Source organism: Pelmatolapia mariae, linkage group LG10_11 (assembly GCF_036321145.2).
Source record: "Pelmatolapia mariae isolate MD_Pm_ZW linkage group LG10_11, Pm_UMD_F_2, whole genome shotgun sequence".
Lineage (NCBI taxonomy): Eukaryota > Metazoa > Chordata > Actinopteri > Cichliformes > Cichlidae > Pelmatolapia > Pelmatolapia mariae.
In genome coordinates, this window is record NC_086236.1 from 71,728,161 (window position 1) to 71,742,238 (window position 14,078).

General features: G+C 40.9%; 1 protein-coding gene across 2 annotated transcripts; it reads right to left on the reverse strand.

Moving 5' to 3' along the window:
- Positions 1-2,806: 2,806 nt before the first annotated feature.
- On the reverse strand, positions 2,807-11,175 carry LOC134636703 (high affinity immunoglobulin epsilon receptor subunit beta-like). Of its 2 annotated transcripts, none has more exons than XM_063486821.1 (7): positions 11,035-11,175; positions 9,081-9,258; positions 8,853-8,966; positions 7,290-7,346; positions 4,012-4,254; positions 3,769-3,891; positions 2,807-3,213 (listed from the first exon to the last, which is right to left on the reverse strand). In XM_063486821.1, exons 2-7 carry the CDS (start codon positions 9,255-9,257, stop codon positions 3,148-3,150), a joined length of 780 nt encoding a protein of 259 aa, XP_063342891.1. In that variant the 5' UTR covers position 9,258; positions 11,035-11,175; the 3' UTR covers positions 2,807-3,147. The 2 variants fall into 2 exon arrangements, with proteins under 2 accessions (XP_063342891.1, XP_063342890.1); XM_063486820.1 differs by having other exon boundaries at positions 9,081-9,281; positions 11,035-11,174.
- Between the last annotated feature and the right edge of the window lie 2,903 nt (positions 11,176-14,078).

Sequence of the window (14,078 nt, forward strand, 5' to 3'; positions counted from 1 at the left end):
TTCACAGCTAAACACAAATGTTATGCCTGCTCATTATATATATATATAAGCTGAATTACTCACCCAAGTTGGGTGCTTCTCAAACAAGAGGGCTTTGATGCCAAGCATAATGAACTAGAAACACACACACACACACAAATCAATATTTAATCAAGTTACATAATTTTGTTTAAATACTTCACCGAATAAACAGCAACTTGCACACCAACATGGCCCCCAGGAGGTACCGATGGAGGCAGATGGTGAACCTCAACTGCTGCCCTAATTGTGTGTGATTAAGTGTGTATATAGTAAAATGATATGAATTTTAACTAATTGATAACACTATGTAAATGCATTATCTTCCATTTTCTCATTATCCACTTGTCTCTAATATTGCCTGAGAACTAAAAGATTAAGATGCTCAGTTAAAGGTGAACACTGGCAAGGTAGGTTGACCTTTGTTTGATAAAGGGACATCTAAATGATTTTAATGGCATCTGAAACTGCAAACTGAACGTAGACATGGAGAGTGATTTATACAACTGGTTGTGAATTCTAAAAAGTTATTACAATACATTTTTACACCCCTTGAATTAAAATTGAATGTCTACACTTCACTGATTACAGAGGCAACATTACTGATTTTGTGCCTGTCCACATTCTTATGGTCCTCACTTTATGTTGTCAGTACTGTATGTTGCTGCATGAGAGGAGGCGTCAGATGTGATTTAACAAAACAGCCCCAAAAAGCTGTAGGTGTCTGGGAAGGAAATGCTGTTTGGTTTGATGGTCACATAAAGTTTCTGAAATAAATAAAATACTATTTAAACATTAGCTTTCTTACCATTGCTCCTGACCAATATGGGAAGCTAGAGAAACCAAAAACGTTTAGACCAGTACATGAAAAGATAGCACCGAGTCCAATACTGAGCAGCCCAATCCTAACCTGCAGAACCTGTGAAACAGGAAGTAAGATAACTGTTTATTGTCATTGCACAGTCATACATGGCACAATAGTACAATGAGCACTACTATTAGTAAACGTACAGAATGAACAGCAAACATAAGCATGCTTCTTATGGCATGTCATTTTCTTATGTTTCCATGCTGTTTGTAAAGATGGACCTATTACTTCCATCTTTGTTGGGACACCACTAGGGTAGCGTTGCAGGAGTCATGGTTCAGGCTAAAAAATGTTTATCTATGGTCCTTTATTCAGTCCTTTGGTAAATCTGCTGTATAAAACAAACCATTTTAGCTCCTCTCCCTTTAAGCCAGAATAAAGATCTGCAGGTGACTGCAGTTTCTGTGCTTACAGCCAGTGCTCTGTGTATGAAATGACCATATAAGTATATCGAGAAGACGCTGCAATTTTGCGAACTCCCTGGAAAACTGCTCGGTTTGTGACATCTTGAGAAGGTTGTGAAAGTAAACAAGTGGTGTGATCCTGACTGCATGCACGCATGCTAGCAACTGCCACAACTAGCTAAACGTAAGCTAAAGTGGCAGTTTTTGTTTTTGACGCTGTCACCGGTACGAGATTTCGGAATGGCACCACTTACCTCAACATCCAGTTGTGAAAGCTGCATCAACCTGAGCCAAAAAGTGATCGAGCTGGAACAAAGGATATCCACGCTATACCAAATCCAGGGGGCTGAACGCGAACTTGACACGATCCTCCTTGGCAAAGCTCAAACCACCGCTACTAGCGCTGAGCTAGCCGACACAGTGCACCACCCAGCTGTTGTGTCCCAAGATCCCGCCAACAGTCAACCCAGGCTCTCAACTTGTGTCGCTGGTGTTTCTGCCACGGACGAGAACTGCTAGGGGCCAGACCCAAGGCTCTGGTCAGCTCCACTCCACTCCAACCAGCGCCATGGACCGTGGTTGAGACGCGCAGTGGCTGCAGAGGGGCCAGGAGGATCCGTCTCTCGCACCCTCACCCCTCCGGTGCGGTAGTGCTGGAGAATAAATTCAGTGTCCTGGACCCTGTGGACTTTCCTCCTCTGGCCGCCAGCCCTCGCCATCCCGCTGTGTCGATGAGGTCTGCGCCATCTCCACCACTACGTCTCCGGAGCCGCGGCGGCCAGCCCGACGCTGTGGTGCAAACTCGCCGCGGAGAACTGTGCTTTACCCCGGCTCCTCGGAGAAGAGGACCCACGGCGCGGCTACCTGGGAGTCACTCACGCGGTCCGGCTGGCGCATCTCCACCTGAACACCCCCGGTGCCGCGGCGCGGGCGTCTCAGATGGTCAGCAGTCCCCGGTGGCACCTCGTCTCTCCACGCTGGTTCTCGGGGATTCCATCGTCAGGGGGGCGCTCACGCTGTCGTTCCCGGGAGCCACCGTCGTCGACATAGTGGACAGAATTCCCAACATCCTGGCGTCCCACCCACAGGCCAACCGGCTCATCATCCACATGAAACAATGCTTAGGTAAGTGGTCTGTGTCAAAGTATCATCCACATGGATGGCAAGACCCAAAGCAGAACATTGCCCAAAACATCACAGTCCATCCACAGCATTGCCTTCTTCCCATAGTGCATAGTGGTGCCAGGTGTTCCCCAGGTAAGCACACACACCCAGCCATCCCTGTTATGTAAAAGAAAATGTGAAGATTATCTGGTTCCACATGATTAGTACTGTAAGCGATCGGCGTGAGTTATGACCTTTTGTCAAACTCACTCAAATCTTATTTTTACAGCTAAACACAAATTCAAATCCAAACCTAAGTTTTCTTCCTTCTTAACAATTTATGCAGTATACTCAATCTGATTCACGATTACAGGCAAACAATCTGAATTTTTTTTAAAAATCGCAGAACAGCTGAACTTTTCATGTTTTATTGAACATGCCAAGAAATCATTTACAACACAGGCTGGGAAAAGTAAAAACTTTCTTAAAATTTCAAACCTCATTTAAAAGTAACAACCTCCACCTGACATTCCCTGTTTAAACACTTCTGCAAAAAAAGAAAGAAAACAAAAGACTTGTAACAATTGTTTTTTTCTTTATCAATCATTTTTTTACATGATGGTGCTGGGATCTAACTAAATATAAGATATAAATCACTACATCAACACACAGTCATAATTCGTATATTGTCAATGAGTTATTAGTAAGAATGTATGTAAATCGCTGACATTTCCATGCACAGAGCCAAGATGTTTATGCCACAGGCTGTGCAGTGACTTCCTCCAGCATTGGTTTGTAGAGCTCTGGGTCGTCAGTGCTCTAAAAGAGAAAAATAATATTTGTAAAGTGTCGACTCCCTCCAGTCACAAACAACCATGACTGCGCACACTTTGATGACAATTTCATGCAGGGATACAAAAAAGAATCAACATTTAAGGTGACGTTAAAAATAAAGTGCAATTACCATTTATTTTATTGTTATTAAAACAAACTGTGGTAAGCTGTTGTTGTTCACACTAACAAAAAGTTGTGCACAGCTGTTCAAATTTCCTCTGGTCTATTTTTTTATTAGTCCCAACAGTTCTTCTTCCTCATGGCTCTCTCTCTCTCTCTGCAGCAGTTCCAGTTGTTTTGTTTTATGTTGTAATTCTGCTCTCTGTCTGTACATCAGATATAAACTTTAACTGACTCACTCAAACTGGTAGAGAGCATGAGAACACTGCACAGGCTCACTGTTTGTTACCTGCTTTCACTGATATTCAGACAAAACAAACAGAATTCCTGCAAGAACACTTCATGTGTTCAGCCAACATCTTCTACTATTTAACATGTTTATCAGAATGTGCTGGAACCTTTGTGTTGTCCATTATCTACCTTGTTTTGTCCTTTTTCTTTGCTCCTCAGAGCCTTGATTCCCAGGACAGCAGAGCTTATCACAACACAGAGCTCCAGAACAGACAAGGTGATTGTCACAGCAGTGATGCTTCTCAGGAGCATCTGATGGGACACAAACAACAGTGTTTCATCTAAAGTCTCAAAATGATATATATTACAGTATATAAGATAGTATCATATAGTGTATATGTGCTATTTTTCTTTCTGCTTTCCCTAACTTACCTTCAGCACTGCTCGGCCCTCCAAGCATTTCTCCTGAAGCAGTTTTTCCTTTAAATATGGAGGCCTTATTGTTGTCATGCCATACCAGTAATCATTGTAGCCATTGTAGCTATTGTAGCTATTGTAGCCATAGCAATCATAGTTCCACCAATAACCAGTGTCTTCTAAATAAATGCCGTACATTGCAATGCCTGTGATGGCAAAAACAGATCCAACCAGATTCAGAATCACAGTAAGGATGACCTGAAAAACAAAAATGATCAGTTAATGTACAAGAAAATATCCAAACAATAAATGACACTTCGTGCATTCTTAGACTAAAGTATCATAGCCTCTGTGAATACGCATGTTTACGTAGTCATGTCTGGATTCTTCATTAATCTAAATGTTGGTTTCTGTCTAGTTGCTGCTTTATGATATGATGGTTGTGAATTTCATGTTAAGTTTGTGTTTCTGTTTTTGGTTTGTTAATCTTATTCTTCACTTCAGATTAATGAAGTATCTGATTCTGATGATTCTTCAGATTTTGAATCTCTGTCGTAGATGTCAATCTGGTGACTCCATGTTTATGTTTTGTGTTTATCAGTTTTTTGAGTTTTCTGATTTTTTATTATTTTCTCTGTGCTCCCCTTGTGTTCATGTCTTTTTACTTTGACGGTCCCTTGTCTCATGTCTGTGTCCCTAGCATTGTCTCCCCTTAGGCTACGTCCACACTAGCCCGGATAGATTTTACTCTTTGGTGCAGTTGTGGACTTTATTGTTATTCTTTGTGATTTTTTTTAGGGTTTTTTGCTGGTTTATTTTTTGTTTTTTGTCTGGCAGCTGACACAGATTTTTCTTTTTAAGGGGGGTGACAGGAGGAGAGAAGCTGCAGAGACACATAATAAAACTGCAACTCTGCTTCCTGGTCCCAAGTCTAGATAATCACATTTGTGGAGGGGGGTTCATTAATTTGGCCAGATTTCTAAATAATGAGAGCTTCTTCGATGTGAATTATAATTTTACGGAAGTTACGTTTAAACTTAGGCAGCAGTTTTTTAACCTTAGCCAGCTGATCTGAGTCTTTTTCATTGTCCTCTTCCTTTATTCTTCTTGACATAATGAAATATAGAAACAGAACAACTTCTAGATCACATCCCCTATTCAGTGTAATCTATCAGGAAATCTAACGTGACTGTTGTTTTCATCATCCAGGTAAGGAAATCCCAGAAAGCTGGTTCAGTGGGAGAACGTTTGGTCACTCATCCATCCTCTTCAGTCTCATTTGCATACTGACTGAAACTAGCACCAGTTTCTTGACCATTAGTATGCAAATTGTCACGACCGCTGATCTACAACCACTGATCAAAGACCATGAGTACCATTGGATATGAAAAGTTGCAGGTTAGCCTTCTTAGACTGTGAGATTTCCATCAGTAACGGGAGACATTTAAATGTTGATGTGTACCGTAAACCTACGCATACAGACCAGTATTTAAGGTTTGACTCTCATTATCCAGTGGAGCACAATCTGGGTGTCATCAGGACGCTGCAACGCAGAGCGAACACCACCCCCACAGACAAAATGGTCAGGGAAGCAGAAGAACATCACATCAAGAAGGCCCTGAGTAGATGTGGTTAACCCAGCTGGACTTTTGTCAAAGCTGGGAAGGCTCCTAAAGAAAGCTCCAGCTGATCCAGGTGTTAAGAAATAAATATATAATCTTAATGCATATTTGCTGATTAGATTGTTTTATGAGAGGCCTAGACTTCAGTGTAAAACTAGGTCGCAGGCTGACAGGAAACTGCATGCTTTTGCAGAGCGTATTAGGTGCAGGCAGAAAGTGAAACTAACTAGAGTGTTTGATCGAAACTTAAAGTGTGTGTGACGTCTAGAGGAAGAATATAAATAACCAGGCTTCCTGTTTTTGTTTGAGACTTCGGCTGGCGTGTCTGTGTGCCTGCTCGGTCTCCATATTCTGGAATATGTAAAATTAAAGATTTCTTGATGCATTCTCAATCATCCAGGTAAGTAAATCTCCAAAAGTTGAATCTGTTCATCTGGACGTAGCGTTTTGTGGGAGAAACGTTTCGTCACTCATCCAAGTGACTTCTTCAGTCTCAGCTGACTGCAGGTTTCCCCAAACCTTATAAACAGCACATTTGCATAATGACTGAAACCAGCCCACTGAAGGAACAATGGGCTGGGAGGTCAGTTCCTTAATCATAATTATGCAAATTCTCATGACCATTGATCAACAACCACTGACCAAAACCCACTGATCAAAGGCCATGAGTACCATTCACAGAGAGTTTTGGAATGGCTGCAATCACAGCATTGTAAGATGGTGACAGATGTACCCTTAGGCCCCCTCCTCGATTCAGAGATGGTCTTTCCCTTTTCACGTAAATGGCCTCCTTGACTCCGCGCTCAAACCAGCGTTCCTCCCTGTCCAGGATGTGTACATCCTCATCATTGAAAGAGTGTCCACTGGCCTGTAGGTGTAAATAGACTGCAGAGTCCTGGCCTGATGAGGTAGCTCTTCTGTGTTGTGCCATCCGCTTCGCTAGAGGTTGTTTGGTTTCCCCGATGTATAAATCCTGGCAATCCTCCTGGCACTTAACAGCGTACACTATGTTACTCTGTTTGTGTCGGGGGACCCGATCCTTGGGGTCGACCAGTTTTTGGCGCAGCGTATTTTGGGGTTTAAAAGCCACAGAGACCCGCTGTTTAGAAAAAATGCGTCTCAACTGCTCCGATACTCCTGACACATACGGGATCACTACAGGTTTTCGCTTGGGCAGCGGTTGTCCTTCTCTCCTGGATCGGCTGGAACTTTCTTTAGGTGCCTGTCCAGCTTTGACAAAAGTCCAGCTGGGATAACCACATTTACTCAGGGCCTTCTTGATGTTCTTCTGCCTCCCTGGCCGCTGTGTCAGTGGGGATGGTGTTCGCTCTGTGTTGTAGCGTCCTGATGACACGCAGTTTGTGCTCCAGTGGATGATGAGAGTCAGACCTTAAATACTGGGTGTCATTTTTTCTGCAGTCTATTTACACCTACAGGCCAGTGGACACTCTTTCAATGAGGAGGATGTACAAATCCTGATTGTTTGTAATATGAACTGTTTCAAGATGCAGTGCGAAAAGTTGCGGGGGGGTATTTATGTAAGTTTGTGTATGCTGTAGGACATACTGTACATGTTTAATATATTTATCTTGAATGCAAATAAGAATAAGACATGACATCAAAAAGTCCTTTAGAGATCATATGAAAATGTTTTACTGCTAAAATACTCACCAAACATGGACTTGGATACTTCTCAGACAAAATGCACACAATGCCGAACATGATGAACTAGACAAAAGACAAAATAAATAAATACATAAATAAAGTTCATGTCCATCTTTTTACTGAGAGGAACAGAGAAAAACGTCCATTTTAAGAACAGGGGGGGGTCTTTATGGACATTTTATCCCTTCTTCTTGCAGGATATGATGTAAATGAACTTTTCACCATGAGAGAACAATTGTATAGTTTGTTTGTGTAAACTGCTATTTTGAACTATAGCCGATTTTTTATGTAACCTAGCAAAACTATGACTCGGTGTTTGTAAATGTGCACTAGTGTCATCACATTTAGATAGATCTTGGACAAAACTTGGCAATTAAGCTTTCTGTCACATATTTAACCCTGTGGAAAGATATGTTTGACCCCCAAAATGATCTTCTGTTAAAGATTACTCAGATGATTCCCATTCCATTACTGTGACAGGTTTGGTTTTCATGGCTCTTTTTGGCATTTTATTTCTCATCTGCTGTATCCAGTATGATCTGATGTTGTCATCCTTTTTCTTAACCAAATCTAACTAACAAGGGAGCGACACAGGTCACCAATTTATCACAAACAGACAACCAAACACTCTCATTTCCACTCCTAAGACCAATTTAGAATTACCAGTTAACATGAAACACATCTTTGGGCTGTGGGAGGAAACCGGATCACCCAGAAATAACTCACACACAACTCACACCCAATCCAGAACCTTGTTGCTATTAGGCAACAATAACAACCACTGTGCTGCTTAAGCTGGGCAGACACTGTGCGATTTTTTCAGTCGCGTTATTCAGCTTCAGCTCAAACTGCACGATTGACTCGCAGGGGTTATAAGTTCGTAGGTCACGATGCAGGGTCTCACACTATACGGCTCGATGCTCTGATGCGACCTGAGTGCTCACACTGTGCGTCCATAAAATGAAGGTTATAACAGAAAATCTGTCGCTCGCTCTCCCTCTCTGTCTTTCACTCACACAGACACGCACACCACCACCATCAACTTTGCTAAATTGCTAATGATAAACATTGATTAGGCAGCTGTGATTGAGCAGCAATGTAGATCCAACTATTTTCACGTTTCTTGTGGTCGTGATAATTTTGTGATGCCACATCAAAAAGGCTCGGATGAGCTTTCCAAAGTTCTACAAGTTGTGCCTCCATCGCTTGTGTCCAGATCACACGCTGCACAGCCGTGCTACTCCGTCTTTTTCACAGACATTTATGTGTTTGCGCGTGCGCAGTGTGAGCGGCTGCGGTGACACCCTCACGACAGTCGGGAGGACCTTGAAATCCTCCCGACCAAGCGATTGATGATCGGGAGCTGGTCGTGAGGTGTTAATCGCTTCTCGTTACCCCACGTATACTACACGATGAACGACGCACGATGAAGGCCAAACTCGGGCCGATCAACAAAACGGTCGCACGACTGAACAATCGGCTTAAAATGGGCCAAAAATCGCACAGTGTAAGCCCAGCATTATTAGACAATATATATATATACATCATTATCCATCATTATTTCCTTACCAATGCAGCCAACCAAAATTGAAAGCCTAAGTAGCTTGAGTAAAGGGAGGCCGAAGCGTTATAGCGTATAACTCCAAATCCAATGTTGAGAAGCCCGATCATTATCTGCAGAGTCTGTGAAAAATGAAGTACAGTATGAACAGTGAACATTGTGCAGTTTAAGAAAAAACTACAAATTAAAAAAATAGGCATAATATAAAATGTGATGTATAGATGGTTGTAGCTCACCCCCAGCACTGTCTGAGAAGCTCTGTTGAGGCTTCTCAGGTGCTGAGACACAGTGCAGCACACTGGACTGTAGCAAAGGTTCTTGAAGATCTGGCACAGAGGAGGCCAAGGACTTTGGGAGTCAGAGGTCAGAGTGAGTACAGTGACCCCATCAGCCTTGGACATAGTCACTGACATCCTGTCTCACGAACAAATAAAACACTGAAAAAAGCCAAACAATAACATTTTTATATATTATATAATTATATATTACATTTAACCTGAGCAGCGAAAGACCGCGGTGATCTGAAAATGATGTGGCAAGAGTTTGCTGTTCTCGGCTGCTCTAGTGTCCCTCGAGCTTCTGGCTAGCTATCAAGCTGGTGGGTAACAGACGTCTCCGAAAACGCACTTTTGCAAATATGCGATGTCTTGATAAACCGAGTAGATATTTGAAGTTTACACAGGTACATTCTCACCTGAAAATATGTTAAAAGTTTATTTTGTGACCTAGAAAGAGTAATAAGGATAATATTAAAACTTGGTAGTGGCAGCCATTGTTAAAAACTGGAATGGGCTGGGCCGTGCTATGAATTCTGGGATATGGTGGGCCACGAAGGACACACCTGACCCATCCTTCAAATTCGGGGAAAAGGAGGACACATTTGGAGAAGTCTACGAATTTGGACAGCCTTCAGCGCGTAGCTGTGACGTAGTCGGTCTACAAATGTGGCCTCAGGAGGATGCAGGCAATGAATTTGGACACTCTCTAGTTTTGTTTCCCCTTGTCTTGTTATGTCTAATAAATCCCAGCTGTGTTTCCTTCTGGTTCCCCATTTCCTCATTATTCCCTTGTATATTTAAACCCTGTGTTTTCCTTTGCCTTTTGTCCTGTTGTACCTTCTTGTGTGTGTAAGTCTCTCCGTGTTTCCGGTGTCAGTCCTACGTTTCTAGTTTCCTGGAGATTTAGTTTTATTTTCCAGTGTTCTGTTCTTATTTATTCTCAAGGTTTTTTGGTTTGTTTTTGTGCGAGTTTATTTTTATGAAAGAATTTCCCCACCAATAAACCTGCCGTCCTAAGTTACGTTTTCGTGTTTGAGTCGTGAGTTTGGGTCCACTTCCTGCCTCTGCCTCACATAAAGTTGTCATTATTATTTATTTAATCATTCATTTTTGCTGAATTGTTTCTCCTTGCTCCTTCAGTTTTTAAATTAAAATCTCTCTCTCTGTCTCTCTCAATAATTTTCACCACATTTATATCAGCAAAGCTAGATAATAGAAACTTCTTTCTATTTAATGCAACACATTTAAAAAACTCCAGAAATATAGTTAAATCCACATGTGCAGCACATAGTGATTTATTTACTGCACGTTCTTGTTCAGGAACAAGGAAGTCATGTGAAAATTGGCCAGTTGCCTCTTTTGTGTTGTTTTACATCCATAACATGAAACACCTGAACCAATGGATAAATATATGTACTATATTTTATATTAATGATTAGACTAATATTAACTTTAGAAGTTGTATTTTTATTCCCAGAAATCATAAAATCAGTTTCAACCTGTGTGTTTTCTGATGTTGTTTAAACTTGCAACATGGAGATAAATGAAAAACGATTAGCTTAATCCACAATTTTTTTTGTCATAAAGACACAACTCTTAATTTGTCTGAATTACAAGCTGAATATTAGAAGCAGACGCACTCGCTGCTAGTCAGGCCGTACACGTGTTCTCGGGCAGTTGAAAATCTCCTTGTAGTTGAAAACAAACACGCAAATATTTATTTCCAAAGTCTGGAATTTACCGAATGTCCCTGTACACTCCCAAAACACGGTAAGAAAACTGTTTGCCTCCAAAGCAGTTTAACCCTCCAGATCAAGGAACAGCGATTAGATTAAACCACATTTTTACATAAAGACATAACTCTTAATTAGCCTGAATTACAAACTGAATCAAACATGACTAAAAGACTTACCTGTTAGTGAAGAACAAAAACTTAAACAACTCCGTTTGAAAAACAAAGCAGTCTGATCAAGTAAGCGGTACACTGGAAAGAGGAAACCAGGAACTGGGCAACACCGCTACCAATAGCACCTCCTCTTTATGCTCTCCATTATAAGAAAAATGAGCATAAAAAAGAAAAACACCTGCAGAAAGGGTAGCGGTGACATGGGAGGAGCCACAAGTTTATGTCTAGTTCAGTTCATGTCAAGAGTCAAAAAATATGTTCAGCAAACGTGCCAAATTTAAACTTCAGACATTCATCAAATAACAAACTTGACTAGTTTAAAACTGTAACTTGGTAATGATTTAATAACAAATAATTAATTAGATCAATCGGTCAAACATAACTAAAAGAATCACCTGTTAACAAACTTGGTGTGTTTGCTGCAGTTTGGAAGATAAACCAGAAAAGAAATACGACAGCGCTCTCTGGTGGTCACAGCGACGCTGTTACTACAATTTTATTGTACAATTACAAGAACAAGGTTATGAGCCGTGTCCACTTCTCCACAGACAACACAAACAAATCTTTTGATGTTGATTTGATTTACGTTCATACACAAACACAATCTGACTCAAATAATGACACATTTGTATTTTTAATGCTTTCTTGAACACGCCACGTTGATTCACTTTGTTCAGCCCAGGCTGGTCAAAGTAAAGGAACTCTTTGACTCGGCACTTCCAGATATCAACTATTCGTTAGATACCCAGCAGATATCTTTTAAAGTTTCTTATAAAGTTCACTGGAAAAAAAAAATCAACCATTAATGAGTTATGTAAGAGTTATAGATGACTTCAGTTGGAGGGCTGGAGGCTGTAGAGTCAGAATGTAAGAATTTAAATCGCTGATATTTCAGTACACTGAGTCAAGACGTTTATGCCACAGGCTGTGCAGTGACTTCCTCCAGCAGTGGTTTGTAGAAAAGATACTGAAAAACTTCCAAACCACAACCAGCTGATATTGAGCTCTATCGAGCTCGTTCTTCATCTTCAAGTCAAGTCAAGTGGCTTTATTGTCATTGCAGCCATGTAAAGTGATACAGTACGTTGTGAAACAAGACAATGTTCCTCCAAGACCATGGTGCTACAAATGACATATAACAGACAGTCAACACAGGACTACATAAAGTTTAATGTGAAACAATTGCCAAAAATAAAACAAACACAGTTCCTTTCCTGTGCTGGTCCACATGAGGGCAAGTCCCAGCAAGTTTTTCACTTCACCTAACTGAGTGCTACTCATGCTGTAATATGGATTACTTGATGTGCTGGACAGCTGACCACAACTCGGCTGTTGTCATGGCTGGGAAGCCAGTGTGTTGAAGTGTGGATTAAGAAGCACACACGAGAGGCAGGACTGAACTTGACAAAAAGTGAGCCTTTATTGTGGCCAAAAAAAAAACATAAAATAAACGATAACACAAACAGGACGACAACTAAGAAAAACCTCAGCTGGGAGAAACTAAAACAATGAAACCAGGAAATATCTGAAAACATGAACCATGGGGACACAGGGAAGGTTAGCAGATGAACCAAAAAAAGAGGAAAACAAACTGGAGCACAAGAATCCATTAAAAACAAAGTTCTGGACAGCACTGGGAGAGCAGTTCAGCCTCCAGACCTGCTCAGCCGCTGCTGCGGTCGCCCCCTTAACTCCCTACCTGTCCAAAATACAAGCAAAATGAATTAAATAACAGTTACAGGTGACTTCTTTAAAAAAAAAATTAAACATGATTATTTTTAGGAACATTTAGAAAACACTCAGAAGTTGGAGGCTGTACAGTCACAATTTTTGTTGATTGCTGATGTGACATTACACAGAGTCAAGATGTTCAGACCACAGGCAGCACAGTCACTTCTATCAGCACTGGTTTGTGGAGCTCTGGGTCATCAGTGCTCTAAAAGAGAAAAATAATGTGGGCTAAGTTCCTGACAAGGTGCTGTCACACTCAAATCTCAAACAGCAGTGACCACACAGACTTCATGCAGAGATACACACGTCACTGTTTGTTGTCCACTGTCCATATTCATTCAAAACTCAGTGAACTAAGCCAATGTTGTAAATGAGAGCATGCAAATGATGTGAAAGTTTGATAAAGTCATGCATAAAACAGTTAACTCACATCATTGCTGCTGACTGTGGCCTAAAAGCTATTTACATGACTGTTGTATGACTGTATATTTAATATGAGGCTACCAGAAAGCTGCTAGCACAAAGACTGAAAGCAGGAAGACTAAAGCCAGTATTTTTATCAAGATGAAAAGGCTTACTTTAACTTAAATGCAATGAATTTTAGCTCATGTGATGCTTAAATAAAAGCTGCACTGCAGGGACTTGGTGTTTCCCAGTAAGCCCCACATAAAATAATGCAGACAAAACTAAAGAGATAACTTCATATGATATTTTCAAAGTTTCACCCAAAATGTAAAAAGTTACCAATATAAATATTTTTATCTTTGCACAACATTTCCTGTGCAAATACAGATTTAAGATAAATATAAAAAAAAAATTTGTCCATATTCTACCATGTTTTGACGCTGAAGATGAGCTTTGATCTCCCAAAAGGCAGAGGCCATGGTGACGCCAACCTCCACGCCAGACAAAACGATCAGCAGCAGATTGATCCCTAGAATCACCATCTGGACACAAACGCACTCTTTGTTGTTACTCTCAGAAAGTTTTGACTGACTTTTGGTGAAATGTCAATGTTTACTTCTTTTAACATTTAATGCATGTTTTGAGACATATCTTTCTTGTACAGACTTATCATCTCCTCTGGCTGCAATTAGACATGGATGATAATGGAAGAAGAGATTAGCTCTGCAGCTTCTTCTTCCCCACACTTACCATTATCAGGTGGTAGGCACTGAAGTATTTTTCCTGGGAATTTGTTCCATAATTCCCCACGGTGTATAAAACTATCAGATTCATGGTGTAGACAACAAAAGCTACCATGGCCATACCAAATCCAGTGAGATACAAAATCATGTTGAGTATGACCTAAAATACAA